Raw genomic sequence first — 26037 nt, forward strand, 5'->3', positions numbered from 1 at the left:
GTATCAGCTGTAACAAAAATGTTTTTCTGTAAAGGTTATTACGCTGTTCCTAATCTTATGGAGCAGAGAGGAAGCTCCGAGTTCAGGTCCGCTTTACATTTATCACAGGAGGTATCTTTATTGCTGGCAAGATGCATCACAGCGGATTGTTTTTTTACTGGTGTTCTGAAGTGAGCAGAAACAACACCTGGTGTCCCAGAGTGCCCTGGAAGAAGAATTCTGCATAATACAATAGCCTAGGCTAGACATTACTGGGAGGGCGTGGTAACACCAATTTTCAGCAATCTATAGATATAGGAAGTTTTTCACTTGCAGAAACCAGGAAACTGAACAGAAAATTTGGTAGCCTGAATAGTGTAGTATATTCTACTATAAGCTCATTGTGGCGCCTCTTTAATCCATTAGCAGCATCAATTGAGTTAGCTTGTTTGAGATAAGCGCTCTGCTTTTGACCTCAGTGGGCAGAACTCCTTGTGCTGTAAATTCTTAGAATGCCTTAATCTCTCTCTGCTAGCAGAAATAATAGAAACTGAAAGCAGAAGTCCTCTGTTATTGTCTCACACTGCCCTCTAGTGACAAGTGGCCATAAATACGCATTGCAGCACTACTAATTAGAAGCATGGAAAGGTAACAAATAAAGAAATAAAAAATGTGCTAAATTAATTGTCCTGGAGCACTTGCAAGCCACTAAATGAATTGGCTGCTAAAAGGTTAAAGAGAACTCGAGGTGAGAGTGATAGGGAGGCTGCCATATTTCCTTTTAAACAATACCAGTTGCCTGGCTGTCCTTCTGATCCTGTGTCTCTAATGCTGTTAGCCATAGACCTTTAACAAGCATATGCAGATCAGGTACTCTGACTCAGCTGACTCAGGTTTTACTGGGATTAGCCATATGCTTGTTCCAGGGTTTTGTTCCTTTAGAAAGGTAGACGATCATCCTATTGGCTATGGAAGTAGCCATGAGTAAAGACTGCCATTGCTGGCAGCCTCCATATTTCTCCCGCTGCAGGTCTCTGCTGAGTTATGCGTTTTACAATAACCACTGAAGACACGTAAAGCACCTGCTCAGTGTGCAGAGAGCGGAATTTCTCCTCACTACACAGGATAGGTGCAGATCATAAATATTTATGGCGCAGCCCCTGGCAAGGCCTGTCCTGCACAGATAATGTATACTGATGAGGCCGCTGAGACCAGAAAGGGGGGATTCTACGGAGTACCGATCACCATGGAAACCCAAGTCTTGTCACAGCTATAGAAGTAACCCCAAGGGTACCAGTATAGCCGATAAGGTCTAAATATAGTGCGCCACCATGACAAAGACATACCACTGATCACAGGATGAACAAGAACCAGAAATACAGATAAAAGGAAATCTTCACTTACTATAAAAATGGAATACCTATGCATAACTACCACACAGGTCGTATTGTATTGATCACTATAAACCATAACCTTACGAAATAAACCTGGAGCCAGCCACAACTCATCCTTCAAACGACTGCTCAAAACCATGGCAACAGAACAAGGGTTTGTCTAAGACTTGCCAGAATGCCCAACACCTCCATATGGCTCATTGATTTCCCAGAAGTCTATACTAAGCAGAAGGCAAAGTGCCATTCCCACCACTGTCTCCATTTACTGTACAGATATTTTTACATGCATGGGTAACAGGAATATACACAGTGTGAATATACTCCAGGGCTGTGGAGTCGGAGCAATTTTTGGGTACCTGGGTACGTCGGAATCAGGTGGTTTTAGTACCGACTCCACAGCCCTGGTTTGATCACTCCAACTTACCCCTTTCCTATCAAGAGGAGAGTTATGTCTAGCCTGGTCAAATCCCAGGGAGAAGCTACCATATAAACTGCTGAAAAGCGAAGGCTGGCCATAAAAGAAAAGTGCAAGGATACACAGGGCATAGCAAACTGACCTGCAGCATCACACACGGAAGAGAGCACATGCCAACTCCAGCTACTCCAAGAAGTGCCTACAATGTGGCACGTAAATGTCAGAACACGAAGCAATGGAAGACAGTACCACCATTCTACTTCTACATCTGTGGGATGTGCTGGAACAAACTGTCCATGGAAGCCTCACCTCACAATGTACAGGATTAAAGAAGTACTGCAGGGGAGCGAATCCAACATCTACTGGGTGGATTCCCTCACTTCCTCTTTCAGTCACCAAACACAGGTAATAAGTGGAGGTCTGGATAATGTGAGTGCAGAAATGATATCTGACTGGTTTAAAGACTTCCTGGCTCAAAATTATGAACAAAACATGGGTCTGGATAAGTTCTATTACACTCAAAGAGAACCTAAAGCAAGGGAAGCCGTACACGGCAACAGTGGGCGTGGAGAAATCTGGATGAATACTACAACGCGATTCAAGCCGACCGAGTGGCCAACGCACGGGGAGCCCATTAACTCTACGGTCATTTTATTGGATGCGTTTGTAAGTGTGCACTTTTTATTATAAAACTGGTTTTACAATTTTATGCTACGGTGGCCCCAAAAAGGTTTATCTTTTGAGGCGATTTTATCCACTTACACCAGAGGTGACAACGGAAACTCCCAGAAAGGCAGGGAGCGGCCAGATGACCCAATAGGCGCTGTATTATGCAGGAGAGCAGAGGTGCCAAGAGAATAAAAAGGAAGCTAAATGAGCTTAAAAAACAAATTCTTGGTAAATAGAGGAGGCAGTGGTGGACTTACCTCCTCCAAAAAGCCTGGCTCTTCTACTGACCACATATGCTATTGCTCCGTTGTTATTGCCTGATGAAGCGGGATCAAACCTGCAAAACGCGTTGCATATTTGGAGTTCATAAATAAAATATATTGACTGTCTTTACTACAGTCGTTGTGTGTCTACTTAGAGGAGATAATTCCACCACTACCTCCTCTATTTACCAAGAATTTGTTTTTTAAGCTCATTTAGCTTCCTTTTATCCTCTTGGCGCCTCTGTTCTCCTGCATAATATTGAGTCCACCCTGGGTGGAGGGTTGAATCCCTTTTTCTCATCTACAGAGAGCGACTTCTTATTCCTGAGTGGGATCAGGAAAATCTCCCCACCTGCCTTTACAGTGGTTGCCTAATGGTGACCCCGGTTTGTGAGTATTAATATTTACTCTATCTAGTAACCATTTACTAGTACATATTACACTATTGGGGCTCTTGGTGTTCCTTGTTTTTTACAATAGGCGCTGTAGACCCATCTAGCTGAGGGTCACAATGGTGGGTGCCCACTGCTTGGGGTGCGGTAGTGGGTATCTCACTGAAGCAGGACAAAGGTTGCTTGCCTTTTGGAAGACTCCTGTTTATTTACATTGCATTTAAAGAAACAATTTTCGCGGTGTGGACAAGTGGATGAACAGTGCGGGGCTTGTTTGTACAAGTTTAGAAGCCAGTGCAGTGACGTAGCTAAGGAGCTGTGGGTCCCGAAGCAAGTTTTACATTGGGCCCCCCAAGCACTCTATACATAACAATTGATACGGCGCACCAAAACCTGCCAATGGCAACTACAGTGTCAGAGGTGCAAGAAGGGGATGGAGAACAGTTTGTTAATGATAACCACTATTTAAAGCATCTATAGAAGTGATTATTACACACACAGGGCCAATAGAGAGCTAATATTCTGCTTAAGGGAGGGGTCCCCTTGGGGCCCCTCTGACCCAAGGCCCCCGATGCGGTCGCTACCTCTGCAACCCCTATTGCTACGCCACTGAGGCAGTGGATAGTTGAGAGTTTCCCCAATCATCCTGTGCATCACCGTTCCAGTGCAGGGTCCTTCAAAGCATATTCAACAAGGGCTGGTTGAGTAGGTTTTCGTGGCCATGCTCCCATTCATGTACACACCCGACTGCACTGCAAATTTGTAAAGCTGGTCCACGAATGCCCAGTAACACAAAGCTGCTTGTGCATGAAGGAAAAAGCAGTGCGCAAGTGACTGCATGCTACTGGGCCTGCATGGACCGTAGTCGCACAAGCGCAGCACGGTCACACGCATACAGGGGCGTGGCCAGAAGTGAAGAGAGTCCCATGCAGCACTGGTGGGCTCCAGGACGATCTGGGAAGCTTTTGACGCATCACGTGACTTTCCACCACTTAGGTATAGATCAAACTTTTTCTCCTGACAGGTTAGCTTTAACAAATCCATCCAGGTTGTTCAGAAGTGGAACCTGAGGTGTCACACACCTCTCTGGGACACTAGACCTTTATAAATGCCCCCACCCTGTACACAGACGCCATCCACAGCGATTATCTGAGCAACAGGTGAGGATCTGTTAGGTCAGCGATGACCTTCTGTCCTGACGTAGTCGTTGTCACACATCAGCATTCTTTCATTGACAGCAGAAGAATTAGCTTGAAGCGGTCAGAAAAGGAACGCCACCACAATAAAGAGGTTGGTCTATGAGGGGCGTGGCCTAGAGAGTGCAGGTCATACGTCATGTAAGCGTCACAATACGATTGGGCACGTCTGACAATACACTGACACTTACACATTACATTTCCTGCATGCTGGTCTGCTGTGCGTCAGGGAGGTAACTCACTGCCTCATAGCTGCACTGCTTCAGAATCTGCTATATTAGTCTAGCCCTGAGGACAAAAGGTTATTTCACCTGTCTGCTGATATAAAGTGAACCCAAGCTGAGAGGGATATGGAGGCAACCAGATTTATTTCCTTTTAAAGTGAAGCGGAGACGGTTCACTAACGCTTATTCATACTTACCTGGGGCTTCCTCCAGCCCCATGAGCACCGGGGCCTCCCTCGCCATCCTCCTCGGCCCCTCCGTTATGCCGCTATGACTCCCCGTAATCTGGGCAGCCGTGGCCTTCTGCGCATGCACAGCTTGGCCGCATGCTTACCCCCTCATCACGCTCCCGTCCCCTGAAGCCTACTGAGCATGCTCAGTAGCCAAGCCTTGCATGCGCAGAAGCCCACAACTGGCAGCGATTACCGGGAGTTGTAGCGCCAGAACAGAGGGGTTGAAGATGACGGCAAGGGAAGCCATGCTGCTCATGGGGCTGGAGGAAGGCCCAGGTAAGTATAAATAACCCCAAGCGTACCATCTCTGGTACACTTTAAACAATACCAGTTGTCTGCTATCCTCCTGATCCTTCATCTAATATTTTTAGCCATGGACCCTGAACAAGCATGCAGCAGATCAGGTACGCTGACTCAGCTGACCTAGGTTTTACTGGATTAGCTATATGCCTCTTCCAGGGTTTTGACTCAGACACTACTTATGCCAGAAGCATAAGGGCTACCAGGCAACTGGAATCCCTGTGTCTGCTTCCATGAAAGCAGGAAGTAGACACGCTGCCTTTAAACCCATCAGCAGGCAAGAAAATACTCAAAGGCCTCAATTCACGGAGCTTTATCAAACATTTTATCAAACGTTTGATAATTTACCTCATGGGTAAAATCTAATTTTAAATTCACTAAGGTGTTATATATTTATGGAATATTTTATCGGTAAAACATTCAATAAATATATAACACCACAGTGAATTTAAAATGAGATTTTACCCATGAGGTAAATTATCAAACGTTTGATAAAGTGTTTGATAAAGCTCCGTAAATTGAGGCCAAAATAATTTTGATCGTACTGTTTCAATAACTTTTTTGTTTGTAAAATACTTGAATGTTATTTCAAAGAAAATATGAAAATTATCTCCTAGGAGAAAGTGAATTGCATATGGGCCTTATGCTGCATACACACTTGAGATAAAAGTCTCTGGAAAAGGCAAGATCACAGACCAATTATACCCCATTCCATGTAGTATGAGAGCCATACTCTACACAGTGTTTTCTATGGAGCTGAACTCCCCATCAGATAAAATCTTTGCAAGATGCTGCACACACAGATGCCCGTACACATTCAAAAGATCATTATCTGCAAAAGATCTCTTCCTGCAATAGATCCATTCCTTCAAAATGCATTCATAGTCTATGAGATCTGCAGATCATCATACACACCTTGTTTAACAGGCAATCATCTGCAGATCATCTGCAGATCAGATCCACCAGGATGGATTTTCAGATCTGCAGATGATTGCCATATATGCAGATGAAGTCTGTTAAACAAGGTGTGTATGAGGATCTGCAGATCTCATAGACTATGAATGCATTTTGCAGGAATGGATCTATTGCAGGAAGAGATCTTTTGCAGATAATGATCTTTTGAATGTGTACGGGCATCTTTGTGTGCAGCATCTTGCAAAGATTTTATCTGATGGGGAGTTCAGCTCCATAGAATAGACTGTGTAGAGTATGGCTCTCATACTACATGGAATGGGGTAAAATTGGTCTGTGATCTTGCCTTTTCCAGAGACTTTTATCTCAAGTGTGTATGCAGCATTAGGCCTGGAACCCACTATAAAACGCCATCGCTAATCACAGTCGCTAGAGTTTTGTATGAGCAGTTTGTAAGCGATTTCCTGAGCGTTTTAGGGAGCGATTTTAAAAAGTGTATCAATTTGCCAGCGGTTGTGTATTGATTAGTGGTTTAAAGATTGGTCCTTTCAATTTATTTTAATTTTGTTACAGTGTGCAGTAACATCAAAACGCTAGCAAAAAAAAAAAAAAAAAAAAAAAAAAAAAAAAAAAAAAAAAAAAAAAAAAAAAAAAAAAAATCGCTCGCAATTTATCACGCTCCCTAAAAAAAAAAAAAAAAAAAAAAAAAATAATATATCGCTCTAGTGGGTTCCAGCCCTGAGTGTGGCGTTTATAATCCCTGCATCCCATTTCACTCTGCAAATTCTCCACTTCAAACTTTCTCTACTCTGCCGCTGAGCAGAGAAGGGGCGGGATTAAACAACAAGGGGAGAAATAAAAGGTCACCCCCCCCCCCCCCCCCCCATAGACTACGCTAATTAGGATCAGTAGTAATGCTCATGGCCACATGCTGAACTAGAGAGCAGTCCACTAACCTCAGGCTACAAAACCAAGATCAAACCTGACCTACCAGCTCTGAGTATTTGGTCCAGTCCAGTGTGAACATTCAATTTACTGCCTAAGGTTAGAAAGAGGCGTCTGATTACACACGCAGGATTACACACGTTTAAAGTTACATACTGTACACTGAAAAATCCACAACAGGTATCCAGGTTCAATCTCTTGGCCTTGACGAACCTTCAGAAGAAGAAAAAGTCACCCGGGTAAAATTATCTCTGTCTGGATCAAGATAGAACCATCCTGAAACTTGTAACTATATAGACATGGATGCCTCAACGTTCCTTTATAAATGCAAATATAGAATTTCAATAACTATTTCCTGTCCTCCATACACAGTTCATAATTTTTTTATGGCTTGTATATTCAAAAATGTTTAATAAAGCTTTTATAGTGCTCTTGGGCAGCACAGTGGCATAGTGTATAGCACACTCGCCTTGCAGCACTGGGTTCCCGGTTTAAATCCAAGCCAGGGCACTGGAGTTTGTATGATAAGTTACTTGGCTTCCACCTAAATTGGCCCTAGACTACGATGGGCATACAGTAGGACTATGGTAGGGATCAGATTGCGCCTCTGAGGGACAGTTATTGACAAGAATATAATATATATATTCTGTACAGCTCTGCTGAAGATGTTGGCACTATATAAATAATAATCTTGTACATATTTATCAACGTTAAACGTGGTTACATTTATAATGAATTAGCACTACACAAACCTTTGCACAGCTGTACGTTTTGCAACAAATAAGACCAGACAACAAGACAAATAACATTTATATTGTGCTTTTCTCCTGGCGGACTCAAAGCACCAGAGCTGCAGCCACTAGGGTGGGCTCTATAGGCAGTAGCAGCTTTAGGGAGTCTTGCCCAAGGTCTCCTACTGAATAGGTTCTGGCTTACTGAACAGGAAGAGCCAAGATTCGAACCTGTGCTGTGCAAAGCTATGAGCCATCTATCTACCAATACTCTAGCCTCCCCATGACTGACTTACATTTTCCGTCCTGTCCGATCAATACTTTTGATCACTGATTTTTGGTCAGAATCCATTAATGTAACATTTCCCAGAAGGTGGATTGAATCTGAAGGGAATCAAATGGGAAAAAACAATAAGTGTATGGGCACCATTACGGTTTGTGACCAGCACTGCAACCTTATAGAATCCTATGTTTGCCTACCACATAGGTGATCGGGGGAGGAGTCTGGGTAGTTCACAAACTGCTGTTTCAGTCTCACCAAACTGTGTGTGGCATTCACAAGAAGACAGCATGTCACACTCCACAATCCAGGCAATAAAAAATGAATAATGCAAAAATGTTTCACATGCTATACACAAAACTTTGCATTGCAAATGATATATTCTACACAGTAGTCATTAGTCATTTAGGTACCTGTTCATGAGGTGAGGTGGACCAGTGTAGGAAGCCCCAGGTGTCAGCAGGGCTGTGGAGTCGGAGCAATTTTGGGCACCTGGAGTCGGTGGTTTCATTAACTGAGGAGTCGGGGTTGGATGATTTTTGTACCGACTCCACAGCCCTGGTTAACACTTATTGCAAAATTCCGCATGCGATTGCAAGCTGGTTTTGCATGTACGATTTTATGTTTTTGCGATTGCGTGAGTTACGTGATTTTTTTGTGGAGAGGTTTTCGGTGTTTTTGTGGTTTTAAATGACGTTTTTTACACCAGGATGTATCTACAAAATCCAACTCGCTTTTTTGCACAAAACTGCAAAAAGAAAACTGCAGGTTAAATGTGAGGTCATTGAAATACATTAGATGTGCGACAAACGCAAATTTACAAATACAAACGCAAATTTTGTTGAGTGCAAATGAGTCCTTACTCTACCAATACATATTCACAGTCATATACCGGAAACTGCTACCAATTTTAGAATTCTTTATAATTCTGTTGTCACATCATTAGTTCCGGTTCCTTTTTCTTACTGGTACAAACTATTATGGCCGCATTTACTTGTGAGATGTGGTGATCTCATAGCATAGTAGCCTGCCTTGGGATCACAGCACCGCAGGAGTCAGTAGTTCCTATAACTGTGCAACAGAATGCGTCAGCAGGGTCATACGCATAGGCCCGCCCTCCTTCCTCCCTGTTCATTGACGTAATTCCTGCTGAACAGGAAGTACGTCACCCGGATTTACGTCGGTCTGCACATGCTTGCCCCACTCCATAGTTTACACTAACTGCGTCACCATAGACTTGCATTACTGTATAATCTGTGCGGTAGGCACAGATCATGCGGTAACACACAGATGACTTTGCAACGGGATTGTGTCGACTTGACTACTTCCGGCATAGCACGACGCATGGCCAGGGCCGGTTCAAGTAACAATTGGTCCCTAGGGCAAAATTAGCCTGGGGGCCCCCCAACACACACCCCCCGACCAAAAAGCGTCATTAGAGGCCCTTTGTTGCAGCCAAACGTCCCTCCTGGGCCCCTGAGCAGGCTGCTGACCCTCCCCCAATCACCTCCCAACTTAACAGACTCTGCAGACTCCCTGGGGAGCAACAATCATCCGAATGACTCCTCAGTTTATGAAACCACCGATTCCGACTCCAGGCACCCAAAATTGCTCCAACTCCTCGACTCCGACTCCTCATCCCTGTGTAAAAAGGCCCTTACACATCCACTGTCAGGCCCAGTGCACACCAAAACCGCTAACAGATCCGCAATACGCTAGTGGTTTTGGGAGCTGATTTCAGAGCGATTCTAGGTATGTTTAGAGAGGTTTTCTAAACATACCTAGCAGTTTTGGGTGCGTTTTTGTGTAGCAGATTACACATATTGTTACAGTAAAAGCTGTTACTGAACAGCTGCTGTAACAAAAATGCCTGGCAAACCGCTCTGATCTAGCGTTTTTCAGAGCAGTTTGCGTTTTTCCTATACTTTACATTGACGAAACGCTTCCAAAATCCGCAAACACGCAGCAGGAGGCGCGTTTGCGGCTTGGCAAAAACCTCAAACCGCCGGTGTGCACCATCCCATTGCAGTACATTAGCCAAGCGTTTTTCCAGGCGGATGCGGCCGGCGGATCGCGCCAAAAACCGCTCGGTGTGCACTAGGCCTCACAGCACATTGATTGCTAGGTTATTATCCTGAGGAAGCCTCCCTATGCCCTGCGAAACGCACATCAGGCCAAGTTTACATCTTCCTCACTGTGACCAGAACTTTCTTTCACGTTTTAAAGCATCAGTTGGACTAAAGAAAGAAAGAAATGTTGATAAAGATATTTCACAGCATTAAATCTTATTTTAGTGAAATGTATTTGTTCTCTGGTATAATCAATATAAAAACCCAGCAAGTTGTTAACCATTAACCCAATTCACTGCTGTTACACCAATTGCACCGTAAAAAAAGAGCAAACTATTTGAATGGGAGGCTGATTCTGATGTTGCGCCAGGTTTCCTGGTTTTCATCGACTTAATAGACCTAAAATACAAACTTATGTAAATAGAACCGACAAACAAGCGCGCCGTGTCCCGGCAGCCCCCCGCGCAGCTGCCGCCAACACCAATCTGACTGTGTGCGGGGGTATGATACAAGAGGGTCACCTCAGGCCACAACATCCATCTGTTGGATTGTTTGTCTGCTTCCCTTCTCCTCCATCTATTAATCGTGACTTAATTATATAAAGAAAAAGAAAAAAAAAAAGAAAAAAAAAAAAAAAGGTAAGATGTCTCTTTGTCTGAGAGGCTTAGACAACCTTGTCAAGTCAAAATAACCGCTTACAAAAGAACTTCCACTCCACTCATAGCATCAATATAATCACTGCATACAACCCTCTGTAGATTGTGAGAGTTTTTTTTTTATTTTCAATGACACTTAGGGGCGCACAACTCCTGACGAAGGGGGGGGGGGTAGTTTGGGATCCCTAAAGGGAGCTAGAGGTGAGAGGGTATGGAGGCTGCCATATTTATTTCCTTTCAAACAATGCCAGTGTCTACAATACCTGTAATACTTCTGCACAATATCTTTTGGAAATGGTCTTGTCCCCCCCCCCCCCCTCCCGTGTGCAATGTTCTCCTCAGACTCTTTTAGCTGGGTGCTCCATCTGGCTAATTTTGGTGACCACCCGGTTGTCTGTCACACTCCAGCGCCATTTCTGGCCTCCTCCAGTGTCTCAGCGAGCACCTGTATGTATCACATGACACACCCGTATATAGTGAGGTTGCTACATACACCCATCATGTGGTAGAGGAGCTGGCAGTGACCATGCGTGGTGAGACAGGTGAGCCTACAACACTGCACACAGGAGGGTGAAAACATACTGTATATACACTTGGGGGACACCAGCCTGGGGTCTGTCAGGATAAGGAAACCCCATAACCACCACACACCAGATAAAGCCTTTGCAACCAAGATTTTTAAGCATTCACCATCCTCTCTTTCGACCATTAAAATTTCGTCTCGATCGGCCCACAAAATTGAGTGTTGAATGGGCACCCTTAGTATGTGTATTTTGACACAGGTTTGCTTTATATATATATATATATATATATATATATATATATATATATATATATATATATATATATATATATATATATATATATATATATATATATATATATATCTTTCCTTTAAGCCTGGTGTGACAGACCCAACTCCAACTATAAACGTCTGCTTACGTCAACTACTGCAATGGATGAATGACAACTGCTGAAACTGAATGCAGACAAAACTGAAGTCCTTCTGATCGGAGGGCAGCGCATGACAACAAAACAACTTAACTTGCAGCCTTCACCACTGGGAATAGGAGGCACGGATAGATCTACGCAGCTCTGATCATCTGCGTAACCTGGGAGTTATAATTGATGGGGATTTAAACTTCAGAACCCAAATCTCTGCTGTGGTGAAATCATCCTATTTTCACCTGAAGAACATCACAAAAATCAAGCACCTCATCCCCCCAGAAGATCTGCCAACCGTAGTCCACGCCTTCATTACCTCCCGACTGGACTACTGCAATGCTCTCTACACCGGCCTTCCAAAAAAGGACTTGTACCGCCTACAGCTGATACAGAACACTGCTGCCAGACTGCTAACCAACCAACCCCGTCACTGCCACATAACGCCAGTCCTGCACTCCCTTCACTGGCTCACTATAGAATAGAGGGTCCTATTCAAGATCGGCCTACTGACATTTAAATCCCTGAATAATCTGGGCCCTGGATATATGAAAGAAATGCTACAGCTGCGTAGCAATCCCAGCATTCTCAGATCCACAGGTTCTAATAATCTAGTCATACCCAGAGTCCACTTGGAAACTTTTGGTCTTAGAGCCTTCTGTCATGCTGCCCTTACGTTTTGGAACTCCTTACCTCAACAGATCAGGACAGCTCCATCCCTGGACGTGTTTAAATTCAGACTGAAAACCCACCTGTTCAGTTTGGCATTTGCAGAAATATAATTTTTGTTGTGTGAATACTTCATCCTACTGCCAACTACTGAATCTAAGAGAGCCTAAGTGCTTTGAGTTCTATGGGAGAAAAGCGCTATAGAAATTTTATTGTATTGTATCTGTAGTGTAAGGACCATGAGGAGACTGGGAAGGCTCTGTAGGACCCAGAGCCTTCCCTCTACTTACGCGAGTATCTGTTTTTTTATTTACACTACAGTTTCACTTTAAACCTTGCTTCTGCTCTGACTTGTGTTTTAAGTGGAGTAGTCAGGTTAAGGGTGTTTATTGCTAACTCTCACATGACTGATCTCATTATATACTTGGAGAGATTTTACATTTGGTTTAAGAGTTTTTTTTCCTCTCACGACATGAGATTTGCTGCGACCTTCACTTGCGTTCCTGCTTTGAAGGCCAGACAAACACTTCAGAACGACAGCCTTGGCAACGTGTGAGCATTCAGGAGGTGGATAAAGGTTATGGTGCGTATGACAAGCGTCTGCAGCTCATTACTGTGTGTGTGTGTGTGTGTGTGTGTGTGTGTGTGTGAGAGAGAGAGCTGCTCTACTGTACGTACACGTGGCCCAACAACAAGCAGCCAGGAGCAAATACAGACTGACGTGCATCGTGAACAGAAACATCTCACAGAACATGCGCTCCGCCAAGCGTGAAGGATATACAACGGAGAAAACAAACACTCCGGTTAGAAGCTTATGCTTAGTTTTTCAGTGCACCTGTGATTTTCCTAAAGACTTAAAGCAGGGGTCCCCAACCTTTCCCAGCCCGGGGACCACTTTCTGACCAAATTTTTTTCCGGGGACCGCCGCGGGGGGAGTGGACGTCGGGTGCGCGTCCTAGTGGACAGTGGAGTGGGTTACGGGGGGGGGGGGGGGGGGGGAATGGTGCTGGCGAGGGTGCAGTGGCATAGCTAGCATAGTTGCCCCAGTATAGGGAGTTTAGTTGCCCCAGTATAGCCTGTATAGTGCCCCAGTATAGCCTGTATAGTGCCCCAGTATAGTGCCCCAGTATAGCCAGAATAGTGCCCCAGTATAGCCAGTATAGTGAGCCAGTATAGTGCCCCAGTATAGCCAGTATAGTGCCCCAGTATAGCGCCCCAGTATAGCCAGTATAGTGCCCCAGTATAGAGCCCCAGTATAGCGCCCCAGTATAGCAAGAATAGTGCCCCAGGATAGCGCCCCGGTACAGCCAGGTGGTGGTCCCCGCCGCTGTTATTACCTTAACAGCTGCCGTTCTCCCCTCTTCGGCGCGTGTATTTATTCAAGCAGCGTATCTCCTGGCTGCTCTGTGTGATGCGACAGGAAGCAGGGCAGCGGCTTCCTGTAGCGGCGACATGTATCGCCGTTACTATGGTAACCGAGCCCTTCTGCCTGCGCATCACACAGAGCAGCCGGGAGATACGCTGCTTGAATAAATACATGCGCTGGAGAGGGGAGAGCGGCCGCTGCTAAGGTAATAACAGCGGCGACCGCGGGGACGGGCGGGAGGGGCGGTTGAAGGGGACAGTCCTGCGGCCCAACTGGGAGCGTCCCACGGACCACCAGTGGGCCGCAGACCACAGGTTGGGGATCCCCGACTTAAAGGACAACTGAACTGAGAAGAATATGGAGGCCGCCATATTTATTTCCTTTTCAACAATACCAGTTGCCTGGCTGTCCTGCTGATCTATTTGGCTGCAATCGTGTCAGACTCACACCAGTAACAAGCATGCAGCTAATCTTGTCAGCAATACCTGATCTGCTGCATGCTGGTTCAGGGGCTGTGGCTTAAAGTATTAAAGGCAGAGGATCAGCATGACAGCCAGGCAATGTACATTGTGGATACCAATCATGCCTGCTTTTACCAGATTCCCTGTCTAGGGGATTGATATCTCAGGCTATGGACCAGCTAGAAGAATCATTAACCTCTTGAAAAGATGTATTGACATTCAAAACTTCTTGCTTTTACTGATGGCTAACAGTAGAACACTTCTATTATGCTGACCGTAACACAAATAAATACAATTCTAGCCAGGGCTGTGGAGTCGGTACAAAAATCTTCCAACTCCGACTCCTCAGTTTATGAAACCACCGACTCCAACTCCGGGTACCCAAATTGGCTCCGACTCCTCGACTGACTGAATCCAACTCCGACTCCACAGCCCTGATTCTAGCACCGCTTTGCTGGGAAAAAACAATTCTATGGATTTCCAGAAGTCTAATAACGGTCACAGCTAGATCTCCGTCAGTAAGTGCCATACTGTACTGTAACTGCGCTGTGAGGGAGACAATATAAGGTCATATACATTTCTGTTAGACCTCAGGGTGACAATCCGCTGGAATTAGGACGATGTCCAGCCTTGCTGTGGTGACTAATGCAGCCGCTGAAGCGTGAAAAACATAGCATGCCTTCAATGAGGATCGCTAGTCTATTCATGTTTTCCGCTTATTGAACACACAAGGGAGAGGGCAGCCAGAACTGCAAGGGGTTCTGGGTAATGGCATGGAAAATGGCTCTCAAATCACAGAATAATGTGGAAGATATATATAATATAGAAGATAAAATATAATTATATAAGATTAGATAAAATATAATAGCCTGTGTCTAGCAGAGATGATCTAGGCCTAGGGCATACATGTCAAACTCCGGCCCGCGGGCCAAATTTGGCCCTCACTTTGCAGTATGTTTGGCCCACTTTAGACCACCAGAGAAGCTATATTGGAGGTAAAGCCCTAGATCACCAGAGATGCCATATGGGGGAGGTAGAGGGAAAGCACTAACCACTAGGGAACTGTATAGGGGTTGGAGGGGGCCATTAGACACCAGAGAACTTTATAAGGGAGGAAGGTGGCCAGTAGACATCGAGGTTGGCCCGCCACTAGACTCCGGTGTACAATTTCAGCCCGCAACTAGGTCCCAGTGTATCATTTCGGCCCACATTGTATTTGAGTTTGACACCCCTGATCTAGGGGAATGCTAATAATTCCAGCAAGTTAAAAGGATACTGTAAGGGGGGGGGGGGGGGGGGGGGGGGGGGGCGGGGGAAAATGAGTTGAAGTTACCCGGGGCTTCTAATGCTCCCCCGCAGACATCCTGTGCCCGCGCAGCCACTCACTGATGCTCCGGCCCGCCTCCGGTTCACTTCTGGAATTTCTGACTTTAAAGTCTGAAAACCACTGCACCTGCGTTGCCGTGTCCTCGAGCCCGCTGATGTCACCAGGAGATACTGCGCAGGCCCAGTATGGTCTGTGTCTGCGCAGTATGCTCCTGGTGACATCAGCAGGATTAAGGACACGGCAACGCAGGCGCAGTGGTTTTCAGACTTTAAAGTATGAAATTCCAGAAGTGAACCGGAGGCGGGCCGGAGCATCGGTGAGTGGCTGCGCGGGCACAGGATGTCTGCGGGGGACCGTAAGAAGCCCCGGGTAAGTTCAACTCATTTTCCCCCGACCCCCCTACAGTATCCCTTTAATGTTCCTATTAACAGAAACATTCATACTTACCTGCCACAGTCTTCCTTTCTTTCTCTGCCACAGCTTCAGTGGACGCACATGTGGCCCGCCTCCTTTGCCTTTGGGTGGGGTGGACACACTTTTACACTTGGGGGGTGGCCTGGCAGGCGGTGGAACTTGGATGATTTACAATAGATTTCATGCTGAAGTGTTAGAAACCTTTGTGCAGTGTGCTGGTAGGCACAGAGAGGAATCGGTCTAATGGTGCCCATACATGGTACAATTTTTTCCGATTAGATAATGTCGTTCACTTATTTCGATCAAATATAAAGATTTTTCTAACATGTCTGATCAGATTTTTATCGTAAAAGAAAAAAAAAAATGATAGTCGTATGTTTTTCTTAATCGAAAAAAAATATTTTTGACATTCATTCGATTTCATCGTTTTGGTCGAATAAATAGGAACGTGAAACCTTTTTATCGTACCATAAATGGGCACCATTATGGACGGTCTGGCCATACATTGAGTAATGTATGGCAAGCTTAAAACCTGTAACCATAGACCCCGTAGAAGCATGCAGATCAGATGGTTGTCTGATGTCTGACTGGATTAGCTGCATGCTTGTTTCAGGTGTGTGATTCAGACACTACTGCAACCAAAGAGATCAACAGGACAGCCAGGCAACTGGTATTGCTTAAAAGGAAGTAAATAAGGCAGCCTCCATATACCTCTCACTTCAGGTGTACATATCATTGACTGAAGAAATCTGTTTTTATTATACAAGTACACAATTATCCCTTAAAGGGGCACTATGGCAAAACAAATTGTAACATTTAAAATATGTGCAAACATATACAAATAAGTAAGAAGTAGTTTTTTTCCAGAGAAAAATGAGCCATAAATTACTTTACTCCTTTGTTGCTGTCACTTAAAGTAGGTAGTAGAAATCTGACAGAAGTGGCAGGTTTTGGACTAGTCCATCTCTTCATAGGGGATTCTCAGCAAGGCTTTTAACCATTTAAGGACCAGCGGTCAATGGGCACTTAAAGACCAGAGACCGCTGGTCCAATCCCGACGAATCGCCGCAACCGCCGTCATCGCCGCGACCCTCAGGACATAGACTCTACCGTCTCTATGACGGCATAGTCATGTGAGCCGGTCAGGAGCTGCTTTCATTGGCTCCTGACTCTGCCTATCAATGTAAGCCAATGGGAGTGGCTTACCTTGAAAGACACGGCCAGGAGCCAATGAAATCGTCTCCTGACCGGCTCACATGACTCTGCCGTCATAGAGACAGGCAGAGCCTGTGAGATGCGGCGAGAATCGTCGGGTTTGAGCGGCGCGATCGGCGGGTAGCGGCGGAAACGCGCTGCGGACAGTGATTGAGATCTACGCCCTGCCAGCCAGGAGCCCACCAAAACAGGGCGTAGATCTCAATCACTGCGGTCCTTATCTAGTTAATCTTTATAAAGATATTCCCTAAAAAGGATTTAAACAATGATGCTGGCCAGCTTCCCTGCTCCCAACACAGTTTTTTTGGCGGTTGGACAGAGCAACTGCCATTCACTAAGTGCTTTTGAAAATAAATCAGAGAATCCCCTATGAAGAGATGGACTAGTCCAAAACCTGTCACTTCTGTCAAATTTCTACTACCTACTGTAAGTGACATCAACATAGGAGAAAAGTAATTTATGGCTCATTTTACTCTGGAAAAAAATGTACTTATTTGTATATGTTTGCACATATTTAAAATGTTAACATTTTTCACCATAGTGCCTCTTTAAAGAGAAGCATTAACCCAGGATTTAACTTCATTCCAATTAGTAGCTGATACCCCCCTTTCTCCTCAGACATCTTTACCTTTTCTTGAATAGATCATCAGGGGGGTCTATATGGCTGATACTGTGGTAAAACCCCTCCCACAGTGTGATGTCATGACCATGGTCCTGACAGTTTCCTGTCTGTGAACCTCGAACTGTGGGAAATAACCAGGGCTGTGGAGTCGGTACAAAAATCTTCCAACTCCGACTCCTCAGTTTATGAAATCACGACTCCGGGTACCCAAAATGGCTCCGACTCCTTAGTCTAATACTTAACAGGGATGTGGATTTTGTACAAAAATCAGCCGACTCCGGACTCCGACTCCTCAGTTTATGAAATCACGACTCCGGGTACCCAAAATGGCTCCGACTCCTTAGTCTAATACTTAACAGGGATGTGGATTTTGTACAAAAATCAGCCGACTCCGGACTCTGACTCCTCAGTTTATGAAATAAATGACTCCAACTCCGACTCCAGGTGCCCAAAATTGCCCCGACTCCGACTCCAACTCCAACTCCGATTCCACAGCCCTGGTAATAACGTCTTTTTTCAATTGCCAAGCAACCAGCATCTCCCTCTGTGCATAGAACGCTCAGTAACTAACATTCTGCTGAGATCACCTGGCAGAACTAAAGATGTCACCACCAGTGTTACATTTCAGAATGTAAATCAGGGAGAGGAAAGATTTTACAATGGGCAGACATTGACTGATTAATCTATAAATGAATAGTGTAAAAAACAATAAGAAATGTTATACATTATGTTCTTTTCTCTACAGTTCCTCTAACACCTGCGCACACAGCAGCGTCTGAGGCCTTCCTGGAGGGTTGATAAATGCTGCATTCTGCTGACTGGAAATGACAGCGGAGCTGAATGAAGGAGAGCGTGTTCTGTGCTGTAACAATAACACAACCTTCCCTTCACATTATGAAGACACAACAATGGCTCCATTCACTGCTGGGGAAAGGCTAGACCTGAACTGTGAGGGAATCGCAGACTCCCGGCTCTCCTGCATGACTTCTAAATCTCCGTAATCCACACTGGGGCACCACATAGAAATTGGGCAGCACCGAGGAAATTATAACCTGCGCCGGCCCGGAAGAATCCCGCAGCTCCCGTCTGACAGATCAACGCACGACTCCGGCTAATGAAACAGAAGCACCAATCCAACGAGGGCCTCCCGTTATCCCCCCAGATTAGGAGCGCCTAATCCAATTTTTAGCAAAGTGCTGTGAAAATACCATCTAATCCCGGGACCTCTGCTCCAGAGCAGAGCCATGCTACATCAGCCTGTAATATCCTTCATAGGGATCGGAGGGAAAGAGTTTCAAGGCAGACCTCACATTATTATCTCAAAGAAATCTGGGGGGGGGGGGGGGGCACACAAAAGTACAAGGATTTAAAGAAAACCCGATGCAAAAATAAACTTAGGAGATAATGAATTGTATGTGCAGTAGAGCTAATAAACTGAACATTAACAAAAAAAAAAAAAAAAAAACACACTTCGGTTATCTATGCAAAAGAGCTTCTCTGAAAATACAGTCCTGTTTTCTGAAGCTCTTGAGCAGCCAAGGCTTAGTAACTGAAAATAAAAATATGAGACTTTTTTTTGCTACTAATGTTCTATTCACTATCCGTACTACACATATTGTATCGTAAGATTTTTGTTTTTGTTTTTTATTTTTTTGCTTCAGGTTAGCTTTAAAGAGACTCCGTAACAAAAAATTTCATCCGGTTTTCTTCCATCCTACATGTTCCAAAATGTATTCTAATGTGCTCTGGCTTACTGCAGCACGTTCTACTATCACCATCTCTGTAATAAATCAACTTATCTCTCTCTTGTCAGACTTGTCAGCCTGTGTCTGGAAGGCTGCCAAGTTCTTCAGTGTTGTGGTTCTGTGATGCATCTCCCCCCTCCAGGCCCCTCTCTGCACACTGCCTGTGTGTTATTTAGATTAGGGCAGCTTCTCTCTGCTCTATTATCTTTTACAAGCTGGATAAATCCTCCTCTGAGCTGGCTGAGCTTTCACATACTGAGGAATTACATACAGGCAGAGCTGTCTGCACTCTGCAGGAAGAAACAGCCTGACACTTCAGTGGAAGATAGCTGCAGGGGGAAAGAAACACACAAATGATCTCTTGAGATTAAAAAGGAAGGCTGTATACAGCTTGCTTGTGTATGGATGTATTTTCTGTGTGTGGACATACTGTATATCAACCTACTTCCTGTTTTGGTGGCCATTTTGTTTGTTTATAAACAAACTTTTTAAAACTGTTTTTAACCACTTTTAATGCGGCGAGGAGCGGCGAAATTGTGTCAGAGGGTAATAGGAGATGTCCCCTAACGCACTGGTATGTTTACTTTTGTGCGATTTTAACAATACAGATTCTCTTGAAGGGATCACCATCATATCACTATGAATTGTAAAATGTAAAATACATGTGTACACATCATAATACTCCGCAAGCACCTGTACCACGTGACACCGATACGTGTAGTGATGTCAGTACATGCCGCGGTTTCCCGTGGCACAGCCGCATGCAGTGGCAATTCAAAGGGATGCCGGATACCAGAGGAGGCCTGAAACACTCACCATGGACACAGGGAGTACACAAATACTTAGAAAGAAAGAAAGAAAGAAAGAAAGAAAGAAAGAAAGAAAGAAAGAAAGAGAGCAGGGGGGACACTGCTTGGCTAATGAAAGTGAATGGGCTGCTGCACACCAGAGCGGCTCGTTTTTTCCACAAACGCAAACTCGGGGGCTGCAGCATTTTTGAGATTTCTGAGGCGTTTCTGCCTCAATGTTAAAGTATAGGAAAGTGGAAAACCGCTCTGAAACACGCTAGATCAGAGCGGATTTCCAGGCATTTTTGATACAAAAGCTGTTCAGCAACAGTTTTTACTGTAACAAATATATGAAATCTGCTACACAAAAACGCTGCAAAAATAAAAAAAAAAACGCTAGGCATGTTTAGATAACCTCTCTATACATGCCTAGAATCGCTCTGAAATCTGCTTCAAAAACCTCTAGCGTTTTGCGGATCTGCTAGAGGTTTTTGGTGTGCGCTGAGAGGGAAAGAGGGAGAGAGGGAGAGAGAGAGAGAACAAACGAAAGAAAGAAACAGACTAAGGCCTAGTGCACACCAGAGCGGTTCTGCTGCGGTTTGCGATCCGCTTGCGGGTGCGGATCCGCTAGGGTAATGTATTTCAATGGGCTGGTGCACACCAGAGCGGGAGGCGTTTCGCAGAAACGCATACTCCCGGGCTGCTGCAGATTTTGGATTGCGGATGCGTTTCTGCCTCAATGTTAAGTATAGGAAAACCGCAAACCACTCTGAAAAACGGCACTTCAGAGCGGTTTGCCAGGCGTTTTTTGTTACAGTAGCTGTTCAGTAACAGTTACTGTAACAATACATGAAATCTACTACACCAAAAACGCTTCACAAAACCGCAAAATGCTAGCTGAAACGCTACAGAAAAAGAAGAAAAAGCGTTTCAAAATCTGCTAGCATTTTGCGGATCTGCTAGCGGTTTTTGGTGTGCACCAGGCCAGACAGCACATGTGAGGAGAGAGGGGAGTGGAGGAAGAAAAAGGCTTAGAGAGAAGACAAACAGGAACAAGAGAAGCAATTTGGGAGTCACGCCATTCTCCAGTAGCTGCACAGCTATGAAGCATCCGTGTGTTTATAATGTAAAGACTTATCTTTGCATGGATTATATACATTTACAACCAGTGCCTCCACAGAATGATGTGACCACCCCAACCATTAACAGAACATGAATACCACTGAACTAGTCAGCAGATGTGAACACTGACAGACATATAACACACAGCACCATCGCCCGTCTCTGCAGCTCTCCAGACCCTAGCAACATGAGCGGAGCCCTGCCCCCCTGATCCATGAAACGCGCTGGGCGGTGAGCACGCTGAGGCCGTCTGATAGGCTGCCGACAATAAGCTGCTGATCATCATCAGTGACTGACAGCCACGAGCCAGGCTTCCTGCCAGACATGAGGCAACGCACAGAACGCCAACACTCGCCAAATTCCCTCATAACAAACATCAAAAAACAGCTACATCTGAAAAGAAATTATTGTACGTAAATCACTATCAAAAGCAAACAACTCAGAACCAGTTATGCTGGGTACACACAATGCATTTTTTGTCGATTTTCTGTCCAATGAATTTCCAATTCGATTAGCTTATCTTTTCTCATCTATATACATTCACGTCAATGAGAAATCGATCAGAAAAACTATCGGAAAAAAAGATCAGACGGAAATGATCTAACAAACCATCTATCTAACACAAAAGTGTACAATAATACAATATACAATAACATTTGTAAAGCGCTTTTCTCCCATAGGACTCAAAGCGCATAGCTGTGTCTCAGATTAATACAGGGTTTCAGGCTGGGTTGCGTTACAGAGGAGATAGTCAGATGTTCATGAATGCCAGACTGAAAAGGTAGGTTTTCAGTTTAGACTTAAATGTTTCCAGGGATGGGGCTGTCCTGATTGGGTGTGGCAGGGAGTTCCAAAGTGTAGGGGCAGCATGACAAAAGGCTCTGTCTCCAAAGGTTTTCAGGTGGACTCTGGGGGTGACCAAGGTGTTACGTCCTTTTGATCTAAGATTGTGGGGGGTGTGATGTAGTTGCAACAAGTCCTTCAGGTATCCAGGGCCCAGATTGTGCAAGGATTTGAATGTCAGTAAGCCAATCTTAAACAGAATTCTCCATTTTATCGGTAGCCAGTGGAGTGAGCTCAGGGTTGGTGTTATGTGGCAATGGCGTGGTTGGTTTGTTAACAGCCTTGCAGCGGCATTCTGTACTAATTGCAGGCGGCGTAAGTCTTTCTTATGCAGGCCTGTGTAGAGGACGTTGCAGTAGTCTAACCTTGATGTGACGAAGGCATGAACTAGGGTTGGAAGATCCTCTGAAGGAATTAGGTGTTTAATCCTTGCAATATTCCTTAGGTGAAAGAAGGAATGTTTCACAACAGCTGAGATTTGATTCCTGAAGCTTAATTTCCCATCAATCAGTACTCCCAGGCTGCGCACACAGTCTGAGTTGTTCAGGTCTGAGCTCCCTATCCTTAGCGGTGTTGGTTGAGACTGGAGCTGCTTTGCTGTTGAGCCCTGGCCCTTGATAACAAGAACCTCAGTTTTGTCAGCATTAAGTTTTAGCCAATTATTATTCATCCACTCCTGAAGCTCAGCTAAGCATGCGTTTATTTGTGGAGTAGGGTCTGTGACGTCAGGTTTGAATGACAAATATAGCTGGGTGTCATCAGCATAGCAATGATATGTCAGGCCATGTTTTTGTATGATTTCTCCAAGTGGCAGCATGTATATGGTGAACAGTAAAGGGGATAATATTGCGCCCTGAGGTACACCGTATTTTAGTGGTACAGGGTTGGAGAGGAAGGGCCCTAAGGCTACCCTTTGTGTTCTGCCAGCCAGGTAGGAGTTGAACCACCGGAGAACAATGCCATCTATGCCACAGTACTCTTGTAGCCTGTTGAGTAAGATTTCATGATCGACTGTGTCAAAAGCCGCTGAGAGGTCGAGCAAAATCAGGATGGAACATTGACCCTCGTCTCTTGCAATGAGCAGATCATTGCAAATCTGGGTGAGGGCTGTTTCACAGCTGTGATATTTCCTGAAGCCAGATTGAAGAGGGTCAAGGATGTTGTTTCTGGAGAGCCTGGCTTCAAGTTGGAGGTAGACAGCCTTTTCAATAACTTTTCCCAGAAAGGGGAGGTTTGAGACAGGTCTGTAGCTGTTTAAAGCATCTGGGTCTAAGGATGGTTTCTTGAGTAGAGGCCTGACGATTGCTTCTTTCAGAGTAGAGGGAAACCACCCTTCTTGTAAGGAGCCGTTGACTATTTTGTGGTGTGTACCTAGCATTAAACACAAAACAACCGAGCCATGTACATGCCATGTAATGTGAACAGCTGACAACTTCAACCCCCCCCCCCCCCCCCCCACGGGTCCAACTGGGACTACAAAACGCATTACCATAGTACAAATAAAAAATTATTTGTGTCTACTGTTCGATTAAGCCTCCTCTTGATTTGTTTTTTGTTTTTATTGTTTTAAACATAATGGCTATCATTCATAAAAGTGTTGTCGGTAACAAAAATCCGTGCAGGAAAATACCGCTGTCGGTATTTCAGCCTTCTGGGTGGTCATTCATAAAAATGTTTCTAGTTGCGATAGGAGTGCGGAGATATCCCGCGGTAGGCTGCCGTTAGGCTGTCGGTAGGCATGCGGAAACAGGAGAAGCTGGCGGAGTCCCTCCATGCGGTGTTCAGAATCAGAATCACTGTATTTCGCCAAGTACAGCAGGAGCTGTAATCGGAATTAGTTGTGGTTCACATGGCATAGACAGAATATAAGACAGACGCACAGCACGTACAATTTAAGATGCAGTAATCCGTTCATAAGTCACAATAATAATAATAATAATAATAATAAGGATGCAGGTAGTAGCCCCGAGTCTATCTGGATAGGCCAGGCAGGCAGCAGCGGGGACCGGTTGATCCACCCAGCTAGAGCGCGATGGTATGCGAGCCCGTCGGGGGGAGGTTGGAGTTCAGCAACCGGACAGCTTGGGGGAAGAAGGTGTTCTTCCGCCTGGTGGTTCTGGATGGTATGGTCCTGTAGCGACGGCCCAACGGGAGGAGCTTGAAGTAGTGGCTGCCTGGGTGAGAGGGGTCACGGGAGATCATGATGGCCCTCTTCCTCATCCTGGTGGAGTGGAGGAGATCGAGAGGTGGAAGAGGAGATCCGATGATCTTCTCCGCGTCCTTTATGACTCTCTGAAGTTTGTGTTTGTCGCTGGCCGTTGCGCCAGCATACCAGACAATGACAGAGGAGCAGAGGATGGATTCTATGGTGTTCTCCCTGCTGCTGCATGGGAGGTCTGTCCCATTCACTTACATGTACTCCGCATGCTTATCGCTACATCCAGGGGAGCGGTAATCCCCGTCCGCATACCGCTTGCATTAATTTTTATGAATTTACATTTTGTTATATTTCCGCATAGAATCACCGCACAATGCGGTAATTTATCACTCTTTTCGGGAAAGTCAGCTTCGCATGTGGAAACAGCCTTCATGAATACACATTTTGCTCAGTGCTCGGTAAAGGCGGCTGTTTTTAGCATTTCCACATGCGGGAACGCTTTATGAATGATAGCCATTGTATCACACCTGGTCACCTCTTTCCTTGATCGTTCCTCTATTACAATAACCTTCCTTAGAGGGTGGCCACCAGCACCTTTGGCAAGTAGTGATGGTCATGTCTATGAGAACTCATGGAGAAGCATGTGATCAGTTTGGTCAGGTGATAGATGCAAGTCTCTGCTTTGCTAGTCATGGTCATGTGCTAAAGCAGGATGAGATCACAGCAAATCAGAGCTTTGCAAATCTATCAGCTGATCAAACAAATCACATGCTTCTCTGTGAGTTTTCCTAGACATGACCATCACTATTGGTCACCTGGTGACCAATTTTTCATCTAGAGAGCGACCATTCCTGTACAAGCAATGAGTTTCCACCAGTAGAGACACTTTTCTCCACATGCTATTTGAGTGGTTGTGCTTGTTCAGCAGGTACTGGTCCTGCACAATACACTCCTGGTGACGTCAGCGGGAGTGAAGGTGCGGCCACTCAGGCGCAGTGGTTTTCAGACTCTAAAGTCGGAATTTCCAGAAGTGACCCGGAGGCGGGGATTGGACTGGACATCGGTGAGTGGCTGCACAGGACGTCTGAGGGAACCATTAGAAGCCCCAGGTGAGTTCAACTATTTTTCCCCCTACAGTAGTCCTTTAACCACCCTGGCGTTCTGATTAAATCGCCAGGGTGGCTGCGGGAGGGTTTTTTTTAAATAAAAAAAAAAACTATTTCATGCAGCCAACTGAAAGTTGGCTGCATGAAAGCCCACTAGAGGGCGCTCCGGAGGCGATCTTCCGATCGCCTCCGGCGCCCAGAATAAACAAGGAAGGCCGCAATGAGCGGCCTTCCTTGTTTTGCTTATATCGTCGCCATAGCGACGAGCGGAGTGACGTCATCGACGTCAGCCGACGTCCTGACGTCAGCCGCCTCCGATCCAGCCCTTAGCGCTGGCCGGAACTTTTTGTTCCGGCTGCGCAGGGCTCAGGCGGCTAGGGGGGCCCTCTTTCGCCGCTGCTCGCGGCGAATCGCCGCAGAGCGGCGGCGATCAGGCAGCACACGCGGCTGGCAAAGTGCCGGCTGCGTGTGCTGCACTTTATTTGATAAAAATCGGCCCAGCAGGGCCTGAGCGGCAGCCTCCGGCGGTGATGGACGAGCTGAGCTCGTCCAGACCGCTCAGGAGGTTAAGGGAGTCAACTGGCTACCTATACTGTAGGGA

General features: G+C 45.5%; 1 protein-coding gene across 5 annotated transcripts in view; it reads right to left on the reverse strand.

The window, feature by feature from the left end:
• The window catches only part of MTSS1 (MTSS I-BAR domain containing 1), a 209722-nt gene that overhangs the window by 170457 nt on the left and 13228 nt on the right, over positions 1 to 26037 (reverse strand). Inside the window, exon 1 of one of the 5 annotated variants that reach the window (XM_068238010.1) lies at positions 1384 to 1449. The exons of the other annotated variants lie outside the window; for them this stretch is intronic. Coding sequence (XP_068094111.1) covers positions 1384 to 1449 — 66 coding nt within the window. Of the gene's footprint in view, positions 1 to 1383; positions 1450 to 26037 lie in introns of those variants that run through there. 5 annotated transcript variants of the gene reach the window in all.

This window comes from Hyperolius riggenbachi, chromosome 5, assembly GCF_040937935.1.
Source record: "Hyperolius riggenbachi isolate aHypRig1 chromosome 5, aHypRig1.pri, whole genome shotgun sequence".
Lineage (NCBI taxonomy): Eukaryota > Metazoa > Chordata > Amphibia > Anura > Hyperoliidae > Hyperolius > Hyperolius riggenbachi.